Source organism: Onthophagus taurus, chromosome 5 (genome assembly GCF_036711975.1).
Source record: "Onthophagus taurus isolate NC chromosome 5, IU_Otau_3.0, whole genome shotgun sequence".
Classification (NCBI taxonomy): Eukaryota; Metazoa; Arthropoda; class Insecta; order Coleoptera; family Scarabaeidae; genus Onthophagus; species Onthophagus taurus.
The window spans coordinates 2,132,388-2,149,655 of NC_091970.1; the positions used below are offsets into that span (position 1 = coordinate 2,132,388).

The following is a 17,268-nucleotide window of genomic DNA, read 5'->3' on the forward strand; positions in this document are numbered from 1 at the left end:
TAATAAATGGTCTGGGAAGCAGTATTCCGCCTGTCCAAGTAGGTCAAAACCTTTAACAGCAGTGTTTAGCGTTCTGGAAGCAATTTCCAAGTAAGTTGTGGTCTTTTTCTGCTGTATCTAGCATTTTAGAAGCAGTAGGTAACTTTTTGAAATAGCATTTCCTCCTTCCAAGCTGTTTTTAGTCTTTTATTAGCAGTATTTAGTCTTCTGATAGCAATAATTAGTCTTTTGCCAACAGTATTTAGCATTGAGGTTAAAAAAAAATTGTTGATTTTTAAGCGACATGATAATTCTTGAATTATATCGAGAAAATAATGTTGTGATGTTAAAAATAACAAAGATTACCGAATAAAAACGTTTTTAATCAAAAATATAACCCTTTATCATTAAAACTTAATTCTTAAAGTTTTTCTCTTAATTTAGCACTATCCATCCTCCCCATCAACAACCCCCAAGCTTTATCAACCTGTTGCCTTGTATACTCAACCTCCCATAACGTACAAAACACCACATGACTCGCTTTTACATAATCTCGATTCGACATTTGGGCGTCCAATCGACTTTTTGCCTCATCAACTGATAAATTATTACGAGATTGCAACCTTTTTATCGCTTCATCTTTTGGAACAATAGTCGTCCAAATCTTAAAACCCAACAATTTAATCAACGAATTTAATTAATTTAAAAAATTACCTCATCGCAACAATCCGTCCATCCAGCCGCCAATAACACAGCAGCTTCAACAACAACAACTTGACTATTCGACGTTTGAATCTTTTTAATCACTTCCGCTTTGATCGCCGGCCATAATATCGAATTTAATTTATTTAATTCCGACTTTTTTTTAATTAAAAAGAAAATTGCAAAATTAAAAAATGACATTTAAAAAAATAACCTCAAAATTAACAAATCGAAATGTCATATTTGACAGTTGGTAATGTTTTACCTCAAAATTGACATAACCTCGAAATGTAAAATTTGACAGTTCTTTTTAAAATGTGATTTTAAAATATAAAATTATTTCTTGCCTTGTTTGAGAAGACGATTCCACCTAAAATTTTTCGATTTATTTCGCCTGTCTCTGTTAAAATTGATTTACCAAAGGTCTCGATTAATTTTTGATAGCAAAGTTCTCCCGGTTTGTATAAAGAATGAGCTAATAAGTCGCAATTAATCGTCATTGCGCCTAATGTTTGTAAATAATTTGAAACGCCCGATTTTCCGCTTGCGATTCCTCCTAAAATTGTTATTAAATAACTTTAAATTGTTTAATTAAAATAATAAAATTACCGGTTAATCCTATAACATAAGGACCTTTGGGATAAATCATTTTATTTTCGACCGGTTTTAATAAAGTCCCTAAAATTCTCATTCGAGACGTGCTAGAACTAATTTTGGTTTCTTCGTTTTTCGATGGATGTGGTTCGTCGATTAATTTAACGCAAAAAACGTCGAGGGGTTTTAATTTATTTGATAATCTTACTAAAAAAAAATTTTTTAAATAAATAAATTTAATTAATTAATTGGATTAAATCAACCTTCATTAACTTTCTTCCCCCCTTTCATTGTTTCCTCACTCACAATTAATAACTCCATGGTGTTATCATTTTTTGTTGGCCCCATTGGGTCAGAAATTGGCACAACATTCGTTTCTAATTCACCATTAATATCCATCAAAAAATCTTTTACAACTTCAATCCGTTTTTGTAAAGGCTCTACTAATTCTGATAATAATTTCCCTTCAAGCATTTTATCATCAGTTACTCCAACGGTTATTTTTGAATTTGTTCTTAAAGCTGCTTCAGTTAAAAGTAATTTATGAGCGATGTGGAGCCGGTCGAATGTTCCTCCAAGTACTGTATGTTTATAAATCTTCAAAGATTCATTGTTAACAGATTCCGGTTCAAATTCGCCTGAATCAATCGTTAAAATCCCACATTTTGAGGTTATGTTATTTATTTTCTTTTTAATAAATGCGTCAATATCTTCTTTTTGGTGCGGTTTATCGAAAATAACTAAATCAACCGGGCGTTGGGTGTTTATACTCGTTAAATTATTATATTTTAACCCAGATAATAAAACTCTGACGTCTAATTCTTCACAAAAATATGCAACCTTAAATTTATTTAAATTAAATTGGTAAATTTGATAATCGATTTTTACCTGTGAGTATATCCCGTTTATGGTTTTACTAAATTTTGGGGACGACGTGTAAATATTCGGTTGAAAACTTCCAAAAGGTTCTTGAAGTGCCGATAAGAGTTGAATATACAAAGTGTTATTAACATGCGTTTTTATCGTCGCTAGAACTTTTCCGATGTGTTTCGGGTTCGAAACTATTAACAACCCCGTTTTTACAATCATATCTTTTATGTTTACGACGAAATTGTGCTTAAAATTCGGCAAGAATCTTGTTCTGTCATTTGTGATTAAGTGAGGTTATGTTTTATAATAATTAGGTTAAAAGTCGAGTTTAAAGTTCAATTATGTAAGTAATTATCGTGTAAAATGTAAATACAACGATCTTAGTCGCATTATTTTTATTAATTAAGATGGTTAAAAAAATTGGGATGAAAAATTATTATAAACATAACCTTAAAAAAATGTTTTCTAATTTTTAAGTAAAATCGATGAAAATACCAAAGTAATTTCTTTATTTAAATATAATTTTTAATATCAATTATCTAATTAGTAATTTAAAACTATGCAATACCCTTTTTTTAATTGTTTAGCCACACCAAGGGATGTTAATTAAACAGTTTAAAACTTCTGTATGTATACGTTTTTCTTCATATTTACTTTTTACGGTTCCCAATTATCTTATCGTTTTTGATTTCTTCCGTTAAACTTTTTAAGTTACAAAATCTATTAAGGCATTAATGTAGATCGATTTTTTTTTTGTGGTTATAAAAATAGAACTTCTATTCGGAAATAGGTCGAATTTCGTTGCGAATTGGTGTCGATAACGTTTAGATTGGAAAATTTGGGGTAATCCTTCATAAACCATAAATAGACGAATTCGAAAAAAATAAAAAATGCACCCGTGTTGCGCCATGTTTAAAAATTTAAAAATAAATCTCGTTACTATGGTAACTTCGAATTGAATTAGCTCCATCTATGCGGAGGAGAACGAAGTTTTTAATTGACTTAATATTTAATAGATGGCGGGTTATAAAATTAATTTTAAATAAATTTGTTTATATTTATTGTTAGAAATCTTATAAAAAGATATAAACTCTGTTATTTTTTTTAACATTATAAAGGCGTACATAAACTCGTCTTTTCACCATCTCAAATAATCCTCACCCCTCTCCTCAACACACAAATCAAATTGAAATAATTATTTTTTTAAATGCGCAAAAATTGGTAAACAAATACGAAAAGCAACATCCCTTTTTGTTTAAAACGGCACAAGATAAACATGTATAATACGTGAAAAACTTAACAAATACGTAGATAATAATAATAGTTAATAAATAAGCGAGTACAAGGTATTAGGAGTAACATTATAGCGTAGCAGAGTAAAAAAATAATATAGTTTTGGACAGATGATGACAGTATTGTTTTGTAACATTTTTTTGTAACGATTTTTTTTATACTTGCACCCTTTAAAAAGAGTATGAATCACAGAAAGAAAATAAAACCAAAAAAATAAATAAATGCGATTGAAAAACCAAAAAAAATCTTCAATCTTCATCTTTGAATCGCCTATAAATCGCTTGAACATAAGTAAAGACGCATTTCCAATCCGGTTTGCTTATGGCTACCATGTCGTCAACGTCAAGAAGTGGAGCTATCCCCGCCTTATCTCTAAAAATACACATTAACATTAATAATAAATTAATAACACAAATCGAGTTGATTCTTACTCGGCTGTTTGAAAGGCGAGGGTAAAATTATGCCTTCGATTCTTCGGGTTGAGGGCATCATAGTCGAAAGCTTCCGGTAAGAAATGGTGGATTAAGGCGCAAAATGCCATGCCATCTGCCCAGCTTGTCGAAAAGTTATCTAATTGGACGTTCTAAAAAGATAATAAACAATAATTTAATAAAAAAAAATTTATTTTGATTTTTAAAGTTAATGATAAGCAGAAATCACCAATTAGACACACCAACACCGCAAAAGATACCAATCACAAAATAAAAAACACCGATTCTTTTTGAAAACTAAATCTACCTGGTATCCATAGGTTTTCCTTTGACACCACTGCAATAACCTCTGTTTGATCGTGTTCGCGCTTTGATTTAGGGCGGGATCAGTGAATTTAAAGAAGGAACCGCTCCCCGTAGGCGTTTTAGGAGTGCTGCGATAGGAGACAGTCAAGCATATTATTTTTTTAATCTATTTTGAACGCGAAGAGTTTTTAAAAAATTAACGTTCCAACATTGAAAGTTAGTCACAAAGTAATTCTTAATTTTTTTTCTTGATTATGGTTTTTTTACTTGATGAGAGAATGATTATTTCGATTTAAAAAATTACCTTGGTGGCGAATTTAGACTGTTCTGCTTATCCAGTTGTCTAAATTTAGCGAATGGAGACATCGGTTTTTTTGTTATTTGTTCGGTTGTCACTCGAGAAGTTACTAAAAAAAATAAATAAATAAATAAATAATTAAAATAATTTTTTTTATGACATTTTAACCTAGAAATTTTAAATACAACCGTGACTTTTTTATATTTGTCAACGTCAAATTTTTTTTGTCAAACATAATAAAACAAAATTCCCTGTTAATTGTGTCAAGTGTCATTAAGGTTTAAACAATTTGACAAGTTTTTGACATATTTTCTCTCTTAGGTTAGAATCTTATTTTAAAATAGCTTTATTTTCAGCTTCTTTCATCACTCATAAATGTAGAGCCTCGGCCGCAAACGATGTCGGCTTAATCACTTTAAAACCCGCCATTTTCTGCCATTAAACGTGATATAAACGCAAAGCACGTTTTCTTATTCATTTATAGTAGGACGTCGACTACATAGTTTTGATTGAATAACAGTTTTGATTTTGACTTTGATCTTGAATAAATGATCACTACAACTAGTATCATTTGGGATTAGCCGCAAGGTCTGTAGACCATGTTCTATAGACCTTGGATTAGCCGCACGTCACCAGCTGATTGTATGTCGAAATCCCACCGTAAGATGGCATTAGCGTCTATACTGAAATAATTTAATTAAACTAACAATTTTATTATTAATAGTGGGAATGATGAGAGACAACAATAACAATTATTATCAGTATCATTCTTTTAATTTAAAAAGTATAAATTCAATTAGTGTTATATTTTTAAATTTGCCGCTAACTTCAATTTTTAAAATTATAAAGTTGAAGTTTGTTCAGTATGACAGATAAAAACGTCATTTTAAAGTGATTTTTCGGTAAGAGTATGTTAAAGTAATAATGATTAAATAATTAGATAATTAGATTATAAGTTGTTGGAAGCTCGTCAGATGCATTATGCAATCTCACATGTCATATGATGTAGTAATATTCAAATGTGCGGCATTATTTGACAGGCGTAATTGCCATAGGTCATGGTCATAGGTAATTGCATCTGAGGGATTCCCAACCAGTTGCTCCAAACACTTTCCAAACAGTTATTCTGTGGTTGGAGCTTTTATATATAAACCCAATCCAACCTATATTCTAGTGGTTCGATTCTTAGCTGAATAATTCCAAAATATGTGAATATGCGTGCGACTGAGTTACTTCTTACTATTTCTTATTGTAATTTGTCTCAATTTAATAATATTGCTAACAATAACTCCAGATACCTAGATTTAATTTTGTGCAACTCGGGAGGAGTCGACTTGGATGGGCATCACCCTGCTTTAGAATTTTTGTTTAAGTTTGATAAACGTCATGTCTTGCGTGAGAGCCCATCGGTCACCTGGAGGTTTGATCGTGCGGATTTTGACGGTCTTAGGTGGGCTGGCTTGATTGGCGCAGTTTATTTAGTGGGTTAGATGTAGATCTCTGTGTTGATACTTTTTATTCTGTCTTGTATGGGTATATGAATGAATTCGTTCCCCAAAGCTTCTCCCGTAATAATCGTTTTCCTCACTGGTATACGCCTTCTACTATTAAATCTGTTAAAGAAAAATTGAAATACCATAAAAAGTGGAAGAGATGGGGTGCCAGCGTGCCAAAGCTTTAATTGCTGCTGATTATCGCACTTATCTGAATCGCGTTCAGAGTAACTTGATTGATTGCCCATCTAGTTTGTGGTCTTTTGTTAAAAGTAAAAGACGTGGTGGCGGCGGTATTCCGTCTCGAATGGAGCTGAACGGTGAGGTGGCGGATGACGGGAAGCGTATAACTGAACTTTTCTCTCAGTTTTTTAGCTCTGTTTATATCGACGGTTGCCTGAATACCTCTCACAAGCGAAATGTTATTTACCAATCGCAGCCGTGGTTCTCTGAACGTGATGTCTCTCACCTTCTGACACAAGTCGACCATAAATTGGGCCCTGGCCCCGATGGCTTGCCGGGACACTTTATTGCTAAATGTGCAGGGGAGTTAGCAACTCCTCTATTCATTATCTTCAGTCGCTCCATTGAAAATTCAGTCTTTCCCTCTGAATGGAAAAAAGCCTTCATAACTCCAGTCTTTAAATCGGGTAGCAAACATTTTGTGTGCAACTATCGTCCAATTTCCCTAATATCCATTGTTTCGAAGGTCTTTGAAAAATTAATTTATGACAACTTATATAGCTATCTTCGACCTGCTATTATCCCTCAACAACACGGTTTTTTGCGTGGGCGATCAGTTGAGACGAATCTGGTTGCGTTTGTTCAATACATTCAGGATTCTATGAATGATAACTCTCAGGTGGATGCTATCTATACCGATCTGACAAAAGCTTTTGACAAGCTTCACCATAACATTCTTATGGATAAGCTGAACAAGTTTAAACTATCTAACGGGCTGTCTCTATGGATTTCGTCCTATATATCTAAGAGATTTCAAGCAGTGAAAGTAAATAATTTCATATCTAGTTTTACTCCTGTTACATCTGGTGTACCTCAAGGTAGCCATCTTGGACCTATTTTATTTCTAGACTAGATTTCTATTTTATGTATGGCATACGTTGCTAGCGGTTTAAATTTCGCTTCAGTAGTATGGAGTCCTGCCTATAATATTTACATCGACCTTATTGAGGGCCTACAGAGAAGATTTATCCGTTATCTTGCTCACAAATCTTATCTTCCGTACTGCCCTTATTCCCAAAGATGCCAGGTGTTTGGTCTAAGATCTCTCTGTGGCCGTCGACACAGTACGGACCTATTGTTCCTGTTCAAACTAATTAATGGAGTTCTCGACGCTCCGGTTCTTTTAGAGCAGATTCACTTTAATGTTCCTTCTTATGCTGCTCGATCACCATTTTTGTTCAGGCTACCTGCTTCTGGATCTAGTGCGCATGCCGGTTCACCTCTGTTGAGACTGATGCACACTTGCAATGTTTATTGTTTCAATGTTGATTTCTTTTGTAATTCAATGATGTCGTTTAAAAAATCCGTTTTAACTTTAAGTATTTGTCATTAGTTTTTTCTTTGTAAAATTAATTTACTCAATCGAAACACATTCGTTTACCATATTTATATTGATTTCTTGCGGGTGGTGGGGCAGAAAAGAAAAGCAACAAAAATTTGTCCTTTCTTATGGTCCTTATTATTCTGTTTTTCTATCCGCGTAATATCGATGATTATGTGGACCAATCTAGTCTCTGTGTTTATTTTCTTTTCTGCTTCGTGCTTGCTGATTTAATTCAATTTTTTTTTATTGTTTCATGCTTTTGATAAATTTTTTAGTTTTTTTTTTGTTCTTTCTTATGTAGTCTGTTTTCTTTTCTTTTATATTATTGTAGTGGACACTTTTTTGGGATTTTTTCCTGTACGTGTCCCGAATATGAATAAATAAAAAAAAATAAATAAATAAATAAAAATATCCCCAACAGATGGCGCCATATGTATCAATTTTATCAATTAAAATTATCAAAATTATCAAATACATCAATTTTTAATACGAAGTTTTTATTTAGAGAGTTGCATTTCTACGAAGCTATTTTCTATGCACGTCACTAAAGACGGCTAAACTCAAATGATTCTAGTTCAAGATATAGTATTACTTCTAGGTTTACACTTGCACTGTCATTAGAACTAACATTAGAACTAGAAACATTGGGGTTTAGCCGTGCGTCTCATAAGACGGCTAAAGTCGAATGATTCTAGTTCTAGGTATAGTGTTAGAGAGTTTGAAGTTATTATTATCATTACATTGGTTATATTAAAATGTGTTAGTTCAAAATCTGGATTCCTATTATGTATTAATTTACCTTGGGATGTTGTTGTCACCGGTCCTTGAGTAAAACTCCTTTCTGAAAAAGAAGAAAAAGGAACCAAGTCAATTTTAATTATTTACAAACAATTTTATGGATAACTCATCAAACGAGACGAAACAAATTTTATTTTATGTTAAAAGAATCAAACCATGCTAAAAGAAAAATAACAGAAAAGAAAAGGATTTTTGTTTTAAATAACGCAAAAGCATGATGATGGTGTAACGAAAATGATCTTTTTTCAAGTTTAAAGTTGGATTTTTAATTTTAAGTGACTTATTTTTGTGCTTTTTCCGTGTTGCAAGCGATTAATGCAAAAATAAAAAAAAAAAATAAAAACTCTTGGGTGCGCACACCAAGGCAAATTACTAAATAAACGTGTGTTTACAATTATTTAATTACAATTAATTATTAATTACCATTATTAATTAATTACAAATGAGGGATTGGATTGATTTCGTCGTTTTAATAAAATTAAAAAAAAATAAAACAAAAGTGTTAAAGGAGAAAACTTCCCGTGATAATCTTAGGTTATAAAAAGAAAATAAATTAATTAGATATTCGCACACCATAATCCTCACCGGTAGTTTCGTCTTTGTTTTTCCGGCTTTAACAAATCCCCTCGGTGTGCGCCCCCATAGAAAGCAACAAAAGTGAAAGAGACAAGAAGAGGTTCGTAGCTCGTCGTTCGTAAATTATTTTTTTAACAACAAAAATTACAACTTTCATTAATTAATTTTTTCCTAAACGTATTTTTTTAATTTTTAATTAGTAAAATTATGGAATGGTAGATTTTTGTTTTAATCAAGTTATAAAATTGCACTCGCTATGTACTCGACTTGAAAATCTCTTCAAACATCTGATCAACATCCTCATCAACATCCAAACGATCCAAACAGATCACATCAGGCAAAGTTTGACTTCTCGACAAACCTAAAGACGTTGAAGATGACGAAATCGATTGAGATCGTTGCGTTGAGATTTTTTGCGACGTTTTTACTCTGTTTATCGATGATTTTGGTTTATTTTGAAATTGATTTTGATTTTTTCCTCCAAAATAAGCTTCGAGGCTTTTTTGTTTCTCGGCCATTTCTTGTTTCGACATCCCAGCCTCGTATTGTTTAGGAACGGCTAATGAGTGACTCGATTTTGATCTTGTCACTAACCGGCTATTCGGTGATGCTCTCGGTGATGGTTTATTCGCAACCAACTCTTTCCCTTGACAAATTTGGTGCCAAGATTCCGATTTTGATAAGACATTAGCTTGCAAATCAGGTTTTTTTACTTGGATGTGAAATTTACTTGTCAAAACCGATTCCCCATCTTCATTAATTTCTAATGACTCCATCGGTTTATCGTTTAAACAAACCATCGGCTTTCTCGTTGGGCTCAAATTTGGGGCTACATTATTATAAACAACCAATCCTTTGGATGTAGGCGATTTCGGTTCTTTTAAGTCCTGATTTTGCGTTTGACTCAATTTTTGGAGGGAACTCCTTAAATTTAAGGCCAAATCAAAATCGTGTTCTTCTCGTTTTTTTGGACTATTACTTTGGACCATAACTGCTTGTTGACCAATTGGGCCGGTCATAACACGACTATTTACAGGTGTGTGTTCTTGAAGGTGATCATTTTGATGATTTATTTGATAATTATCATTATTTTTAAGATTTTTAAGTTGTTTTTGATGATAATCTTTTTGAACCTCATCAATTTGATGATAACTTTTCTGGAAATCTCCGTGAAGATGTCTAGAAAATTGATTTGGACTTGATTCATCATCAAAATAATTATTTTGTTTATTCCCCATAAATTCATTTCGATTTAAATCCGGTTTAAGTTGATAATTAGAAGTAAATTGTTTATCATCACCTTGATATTTATTATAATCACTCTCATAGCTTGGTTGATACACATTAACATTTTGATGTTCAAATCCCGATTTTGTATCTTGCACAAAATCGGGTTGATTAAATCGTAAACTTTCTAACAATTCTTGTTGCTTCAAATTGTGCTCAACCTCATCAGAAACAACATCATCAACTACATTATTAGCAACATTAGATACAATCGGAACTGGAAAATTAATTTTTTGTGTTATCGTATACTCAGCGTTATAAATATTAGGTTTTTTAATTTCTTGAGGTTGATTCTGATAAGAAATCGTATAATTTTCACCTGGAATAAACACCCTTTGATTGTAATTCAAATTTTGACTCAAACTGTCATATTGGCCGCTAAGTTTTCTTACAGAGTTTCTATTTTGGTTCAAATTTTTCACAATATTCGGCGAATTCAAAGGCTTTTGATCCATTCCTTTTTGATTCTCGAATCTTGACGCTGCTATACTCAAAACGCGGCTATTTTCGTTTGATTTTGAACACCATGGAGTGTTTCCAACCGGTGATGAAGGCGAATCTTGGGGCGAGAACGGTTTTGGACTATACAAATAAGAAACGCCGTCTTTTAATTCTTTAATTTCTTTATCAGATTCCTTATTTTCTTTATACAAATTCTTTTGTGGTTTAACCGGTCGAAAAGCTGACATCATCGGATTATAACTAAATTTATTAACAGGATTTGGTTGGGCAATAACCTTAATTTTATTAGTTTCTAAATTTTTCGTATCAACCTTTAACGATCCAGTAACAACATTTTTATCGTTCCATTTATCCTCGCGATTTTTCCTTTGTTTCTCTTCAAACATCTCTTGCAAATTCCTCGCGCTTTGCCTACTAATTTTAGGGCCAAAAGTTTTTTGTTTTCCCGCTGTTACGGCATCATCGGCACTTTTCCAAAAATTCCTTGCCGAATTAACATTCGCAGTGGGACTTTTCGGTTCAAAATTACTTTTAATTTTTCCTAAGCCACCTTGGGAATTATGATTACTCCAAATTGGGGTTGATTTAGATTTAATCCACGGCGTTTTTATCGGTGGGTTTTGATCCCCATCGTTTTGTTTATTAATAAACGCCAAAAATTTTTTATCGTTCTCGGTTTTCGCTTCAAATTGAGGTACTTTTTTGGAAACGTTAAATTTTCCAACGTGTATTGGTCCCCTTAAAGCTAAATAACTATTTCTTCGACCAATTTCTTCGTTTTCCGATTCATCGTCATCACATTCGTAATATTTTAACGGTTTCGGAATATCAATCGTATTCGCTCTCTTCATTTTTAATTTTTTTGTGTTAAAACGATTCGCTTTTTCGTTATATTGATTATTAAATTCATCATCACTTTCTTCGTTAGAACGATTTTGATGATAAATCGGATTTGTTTGCATGATAAGATCCGGCTTTGGTTGTTGCTTATCTCCGTTTTTAATTTTAATAGTGCTATCTTCATCAGTATCCGATTCTTTTTTATTATTATTAAAAACTTTTAATTCTTTCGAATTTCCAAAATCGATTGATTCCGAAGTTTCCGTTGGAGTATCAACAGTTGAAGACGTTCCACTTTGACTTTGACTAGATTGGGTACTTATAAACGGCTTAGCTATCGAATTTTTAACTTTAACGCTTCCTAAAACAACATTTTGTTCTTGGGGCATCCCCCCCAATCCAATTTCTTCCATTAATCTTCGCGCATCCTCTAATTCCTCACTCGTAACACCAACTGTATGTCTGCTATGACGATTTTGTTTTCTTCGACTTAAATTTCCTTGTAAACTTGATCGTCTCTCGTAAGAACTTGAAGGGGTTAATTGAGATGAAAGTCCTTGTTGAAGTCTTGTGACTAATTGAAGAAGGGAATTCCGGCGCTCCTCCGACATAGTTGTCGAAGGATTTTTCAAGCTAAATGTTAATTTATCCAAGGCCGTTTGGACTTCTTGGATTAAACCGGAGCGGAGATCCTCGCCGGATTCTGTACCGGAATCGGCGGCGGGTTGTTCCGTTTCGGGCTTATCGAGAAGACCTTGCAGTAAGGGAAGAAGCAATGACTCACCCTGTATCGATGTTCGAGATGATCTAGCATCTTCTGTTGCTTTTTCCACTAAATCAGCACATGCTAAAAAGAAAAATATTACATTAGATCTTTCTTTAGAATGACATTTTAAAATTGTATTCACTATTCAAGGCTACCAACCTAAAATACCTCCACTAAAAATACACTAATGTAAGCTTAAAACCCATCGTTTTAAAAAATTAATATTTTATTTAAAACGTTGAAATCAATGTTTTGTCTAAAACTTTAAATTCCAAAATATCATTTAAAACGTCGAACGCAACATTTCGAAATGACGGTTGAAACGTTTAATTCATAATTTCGAATTGACATAAAGCGGTATATTCGAAATTTTAGAACGTGACCTAAAGGGACACATTCAAATTGTTGAATTGTCATTTTTAACATCAAATTAATGTTTCAACTAAAACGTTAAATTCAAAATGTCATTTCGAATCTCAAACGTCAAATTCCAAGATATTTAAAATGTCAAAAATAAGATTTCTAAGCGATTAATTCATAATTTCAAATTGACGTAAAGCCGCATATTTCAAATTTTAGAATGTGCCCTAAAGGGATACATTCAAAATGTTGAAATGTCATTTTTAACTTCAAACCCATCGTTTTAAAAAATTAATATTTTATTTAAAACGTTGAAATCAATGTTTTGTCTAAAACTTTAAATTCCAAAATATCATTTAAAACGTCGAACGCAACATTTCGAAATGACGGTTGAAACGTTTAATTCATAATTTCGAATTGACATAAAGCGGTATATTCGAAATTTTAGAACGTGACCTAAAGGGACACATTCAAATTGTTGAATTGTCATTTTTAACATCAAATTAATGTTTCAACTAAAACGTTAAATTCAAAATGTCATTTCGAATCTCAAAGGTCAAATTCCAAGATATTTAAAATGTCAAAAATAAGATTTCTAAGTGATTAATTCATAATTTCAAATTGACGTAAAGCCGCATATTTAAAATTTTAGAATGTGCCCTAAAGGGATACATTCAAAATGTTGAAATGTCATTTTTAACTTCAAACCCATCGTTTTAAAAAATTAATATTTTATTTAAAACGTTGAAATCAATATTTTATCTAAAACTTTAAATTCCAAAATATCATTTAAAACGTCAAACGCAACATTTCGAAATGACGGTTGAAACGTTTAATTCATAATTTCGAATTGACATAAAGCGGTATATTCGAAATTTTAGAACGTGACCTAAAGGGACACATTCAAATTGTTGAATTGTCATTTTTAACATCAAATTAATGTTTCAACTAAAACGTTAAATTCAAAATGTCATTTCGAATCTCAAACGTCAAATTCCAAGATATTTAAAATGTCAAGAATAAGATTTCTAAGCGATTAATTCATAATTTCAAATTGACGTAAAGCCGCATATTTCAAATTTTAGAATGTGCCCTAAAGGGATACATTCAAAATGTTGAAATGTCATTTTTAACTTCAAACCCATCGTTTTAAAAAATTAATATTTTATTTAAAACGTTGAAATCAATGTTTTATCTAAAACTTTAAATTCCAAAATATCATTTAAAACGTCGAACGCAACATTTCGAAATGACGGTTGAAACGTTTAATTCATAATTTCGAATTGACATAAAGCGGTATATTCGAAATTTTAGAACGTGACCTAAAGGGACACATTCAAATTGTTGAATTGTCATTTTTAACATCAAATTAATGTTTCAACTAAAACGTTAAATTCAAAATGTCATTTCGAATCTCAAAGGTCAAATTCCAAGATATTTAAAATGTCAAAAATAAGATTTCTAAGTGATTAATTCATAATTTCAAATTGACGTAAAGCCGCATATTTAAAATTTTAGAATGTGCCCTAAAGGGATACATTCAAAATGTTGAAATGTCATTTTTAACTTCAAACCCATCGTTTTAAAAAATTAATATTTTATTTAAAACGTTGAAATCAATATTTTATCTAAAACTTTAAATTCCAAAATATCATTTAAAACGTCAAACGCAACATTTCGAAATGACGGTTGAAACGTTTAATTCATAATTTCGAATTGACATAAAGCGGTATATTCGAAATTTTAGAACGTGACCTAAAGGGACACATTCAAATTGTTGAATTGTCATTTTTAACATCAAATTAATGTTTCAACTAAAACGTTAAATTCAAAATGTCATTTCGAATCTCAAACGTCAAATTCCAAGATATTTAAAATGTCAAGAATAAGATTTCTAAGCGATTAATTCATAATTTCAAATTGACGTAAAGCCGCATATTTCAAATTTTAGAATGTGCCCTAAAGGGATACATTCAAAATGTTGAAATGTCATTTTTAACTTCAAACCCATCGTTTTAAAAAATTAATATTTTATTTAAAACGTTGAAATCAATGTTTTATCTAAAACTTTAAATTCCAAAATATCATTTAAAACGTCGAACGCAACATTTCGAAATGACGGTTGAAACGTTTAATTCATAATTTCGAATTGACATAAAGCGGTATATTCGAAATTTTAGAACGTGACCTAAAGGGACACATTCAAATTGTTGAATTGTCATTTTTAACATCAAATTAATGTTTCAACTAAAACGTTAAATTCAAAATGTCATTTCGAATCTCAAACGTCAAATTCCAAGATATTTAAAATGTCAAAAATAAGATTTCTAAGCGATTAATTCATAATTTCAAATTGACGTAAAGCCGCATATTTCAAATTTTAGAATGTGCCCTAAAGGGATACATTCAAAATGTTGAAATGTCATTTTTAACTTCAAACCCTTCGTTTTAAAAAATTAATATTTTATTTAAAACGTTGAAATCAATGTTTTGTCTAAAACTTTAAATTCCAAAATATCATTTAAAACGTCGAACGCAACATTTCGAAATGACGGTTGAAACGTTTAATTCATAACTTCGAATTGACATAAAGCGGTATATTCGAAATTTTAGAACGTGACCTAAAGGGACACATTCAAATTGTTGAATTGTCATTTTTAACATCAAATTAATGTTTCAACTAAAACGTTAAATTCAAAATGTCATTTCGAATCTCAAACGTCAAATTCCAAGATATTTAAAATGTCAAAAATAAGATTTCTAAGCGATTAATTCATAATTTCAAATTGACGTAAAGCCGCATATTTCAAATTTTAGAATGTGCCCTAAAGGGATACATTCAAAATGTTGAAATGTCATTTTTACCTTCAAACCCATCGTTTTAAAAAATTAATATTTTATTTAAAACGTTGAAATCAATGTTTTGTCTAAAACTTTAAATTCCAAAATATCATTTAAAACGTCGAACGCAACATTTCGAAATGACGGTTGAAACGTTTAATTCATAATTTCGAATTGACCTAAAGCGGTATATTCGAAATTTTAGAACGTGACCTAAAGGGACACATTCAAATTGTTGAATTGTCATTTTTAACATCAAATTAATGTTTCAACTAAAACGTTAAATTCAAAATGTCATTTCGAATCTCAAACGTCAAATTCCAAGATATTTAAAATGTCAAAAATAAGATTTCTAAGCGATTAATTCATAATTTCAAATTGACGTAAAGCCGCATATTTCAAATTTTAGAATGTGCCCTAAAGGGATACATTCAAAATGTTGAAATGTCATTTTTAACTTCAAACCTTTGATTATATATAATATGGATTGAGCTAACTGAATATATCTACTAACAAAAATGTGGCTCAAAGTGAATAGACGCAGATGGAAAGCGATAATGTGAAAGTGTAACAAAGATAGACATAAAATGGTACTAAACAGACGGGCGCATGCGCACAAAAGTGTCAAACCTCTTCCATTTGACGTTTATCGTTTTGTTGTGTCACAGCCAGTCACACCGTTATGTTTAAAAATGTGTTGTTTCGTGTGCAAAGTTCGCGATAATACAGTTTCACATCACCTGTAAGTATTATAAATGTTACTTCTAATTGATAGTTTTTTATCTTAATTAACGCACGCCCATTATATGTGAGTACGCTTCTATGTCTATCTCGGTTCGATCACCTTGCGCAAGCTATCTCTCTCGTTGGCTCAATCCATATTTATTGAAAATAAAATTAATGCAAAACTAACGCAAATTAGAAACATCGTTAAAAATCGTTTTTTTGACAATGACATTTCGCGTTGTGCTTACAAGTTACAATTGCCAACCTAAAATTAGTCCATAAAAAATATTAAATTTACTTTGTAATTTTATAAATATTATTTCAAAAGCTTAAATGCGATTTTTGATGCGTTAATTGTTTCAAAAACGAAGCGATTTTTTAATTATTTCAAGGTTGGTCTTGTCAATTTAGAGGAATATGAGACTAACATAACCTCAAATCGCATTTTTATTTAAAATTATCTATATAATTATGGTTAAATAAATCGTTTTTGATGTATTACGTCAATAATAACTGTGGAGAAGTCGTCTTTCTTGATGAAGACGTTCGAGTAACTTGATGATACAACTGACAGCAAGAAAATTAAAGTTTAAAATAGATTTGCTATCAAAGTCAGTATGACTTGAATGAAAAACCCTTACCAAAACATATTGCATAAGATGAAAGGAATCCTATTTAGTTCAACGATTACATTGAGTTAAAAGCAGCTTTGTAGAAAAAGATTTAAATTTTGCATTTGCAATTTTGGAGGATCAAGATAACCATAAATCGAGTGTTTAAAATACCTTAACACATGTTACTCGTTATGTAAATCATCTAATTCGGATTTAATTTATCCAAATAATTCTAAATTTATTTAGGTTTCAAAATATTTTCGAAAACGTTTTAAAATAAGGTTATTTTATTTTGAATAAGGTTTTCGATTTCGTTTTGAGTTTAATGCGGGTTAGATTTAAATTAGAATAAATAAATAGCTTACCTTCTTGTTCTGCCATGATTTCTCGTAACCTCGCTCTGATAATCTTTCTATCCTCGTAATCAGAACTTTGTTCCAACTATGAAAAAAAAAGTCAATTAAA

General features: G+C 31.3%; 2 protein-coding genes across 4 annotated transcripts in view; both read right to left on the minus strand.

Annotated features, from left to right (window-relative positions):
• Nucleotides 1–341: 341 nt before the first annotated feature.
• LOC111419386 (bifunctional coenzyme A synthase-like) lies at nt 342–2,629 on the minus strand. 2 transcript variants are annotated; one of them, XM_023052179.2, is made up of 6 exons: nt 2,164–2,627; nt 1,539–2,115; nt 1,291–1,482; nt 1,029–1,237; nt 694–837; nt 342–643 (listed from the first exon to the last, which is right to left on the minus strand). In XM_023052179.2, exons 1-6 carry the CDS (start codon nt 2,362–2,364, stop codon nt 401–403), a joined length of 1,566 nt encoding a protein of 521 aa, XP_022907947.2. In that variant the 5' UTR covers nt 2,365–2,627; the 3' UTR covers nt 342–400. The 2 variants fall into 2 exon arrangements, with proteins under 2 accessions (XP_022907947.2, XP_022907946.2); XM_023052178.2 differs by having other exon boundaries at nt 1,539–2,629.
• A 559-nt stretch (nt 2,630–3,188) lies between these two features.
• The window catches only part of LOC111418277 (titin-like), a 34,936-nt gene continuing 20,856 nt past the window's right edge, over nt 3,189–17,268 (minus strand). Inside the window, exons 10-16 of one of the 2 annotated variants that reach the window (XM_071196046.1) lie at nt 17,169–17,244; nt 12,281–12,343; nt 8,333–8,374; nt 4,480–4,582; nt 4,177–4,303; nt 3,870–4,021; nt 3,189–3,810 (exon numbers count right to left, since the gene is read on the minus strand). In XM_071196046.1, the coding sequence (XP_071052147.1) occupies nt 3,687–3,810; nt 3,870–4,021; nt 4,177–4,303; nt 4,480–4,582; nt 8,333–8,374; nt 12,281–12,343; nt 17,169–17,244 (687 nt within the window). In that variant the 3' untranslated portion in view covers nt 3,189–3,686. The remainder of the gene's footprint in view (nt 3,811–3,869; nt 4,022–4,176; nt 4,304–4,479; nt 4,583–8,332; nt 8,375–12,280; nt 12,344–17,168; nt 17,245–17,268) is intronic. The other variant, XR_011640386.1, reaches the window with a different exon arrangement.

Bases quoted from the DNA above. Each gene is read 5' to 3' on its own strand.
- LOC111419386 (XM_023052178.2), bottom strand. From the start codon at position 2,364: ATGATTGTAAAAACGGGGTTGTTAATAGTTTCGAACCCGAAACACATC. The intron at 1,483-1,538 runs GTTGATTTAATC...ATTTTTTTTTAG, and splicing joins GGGGAAGAAAGTTAATGAAG to TAAGATTATCAAATAAATTA. The intron at 644-693 runs GTAATTTTTTAA...TTGGGTTTTAAG, and splicing joins GGACGGATTGTTGCGATGAG to ATTTGGACGACTATTGTTCC.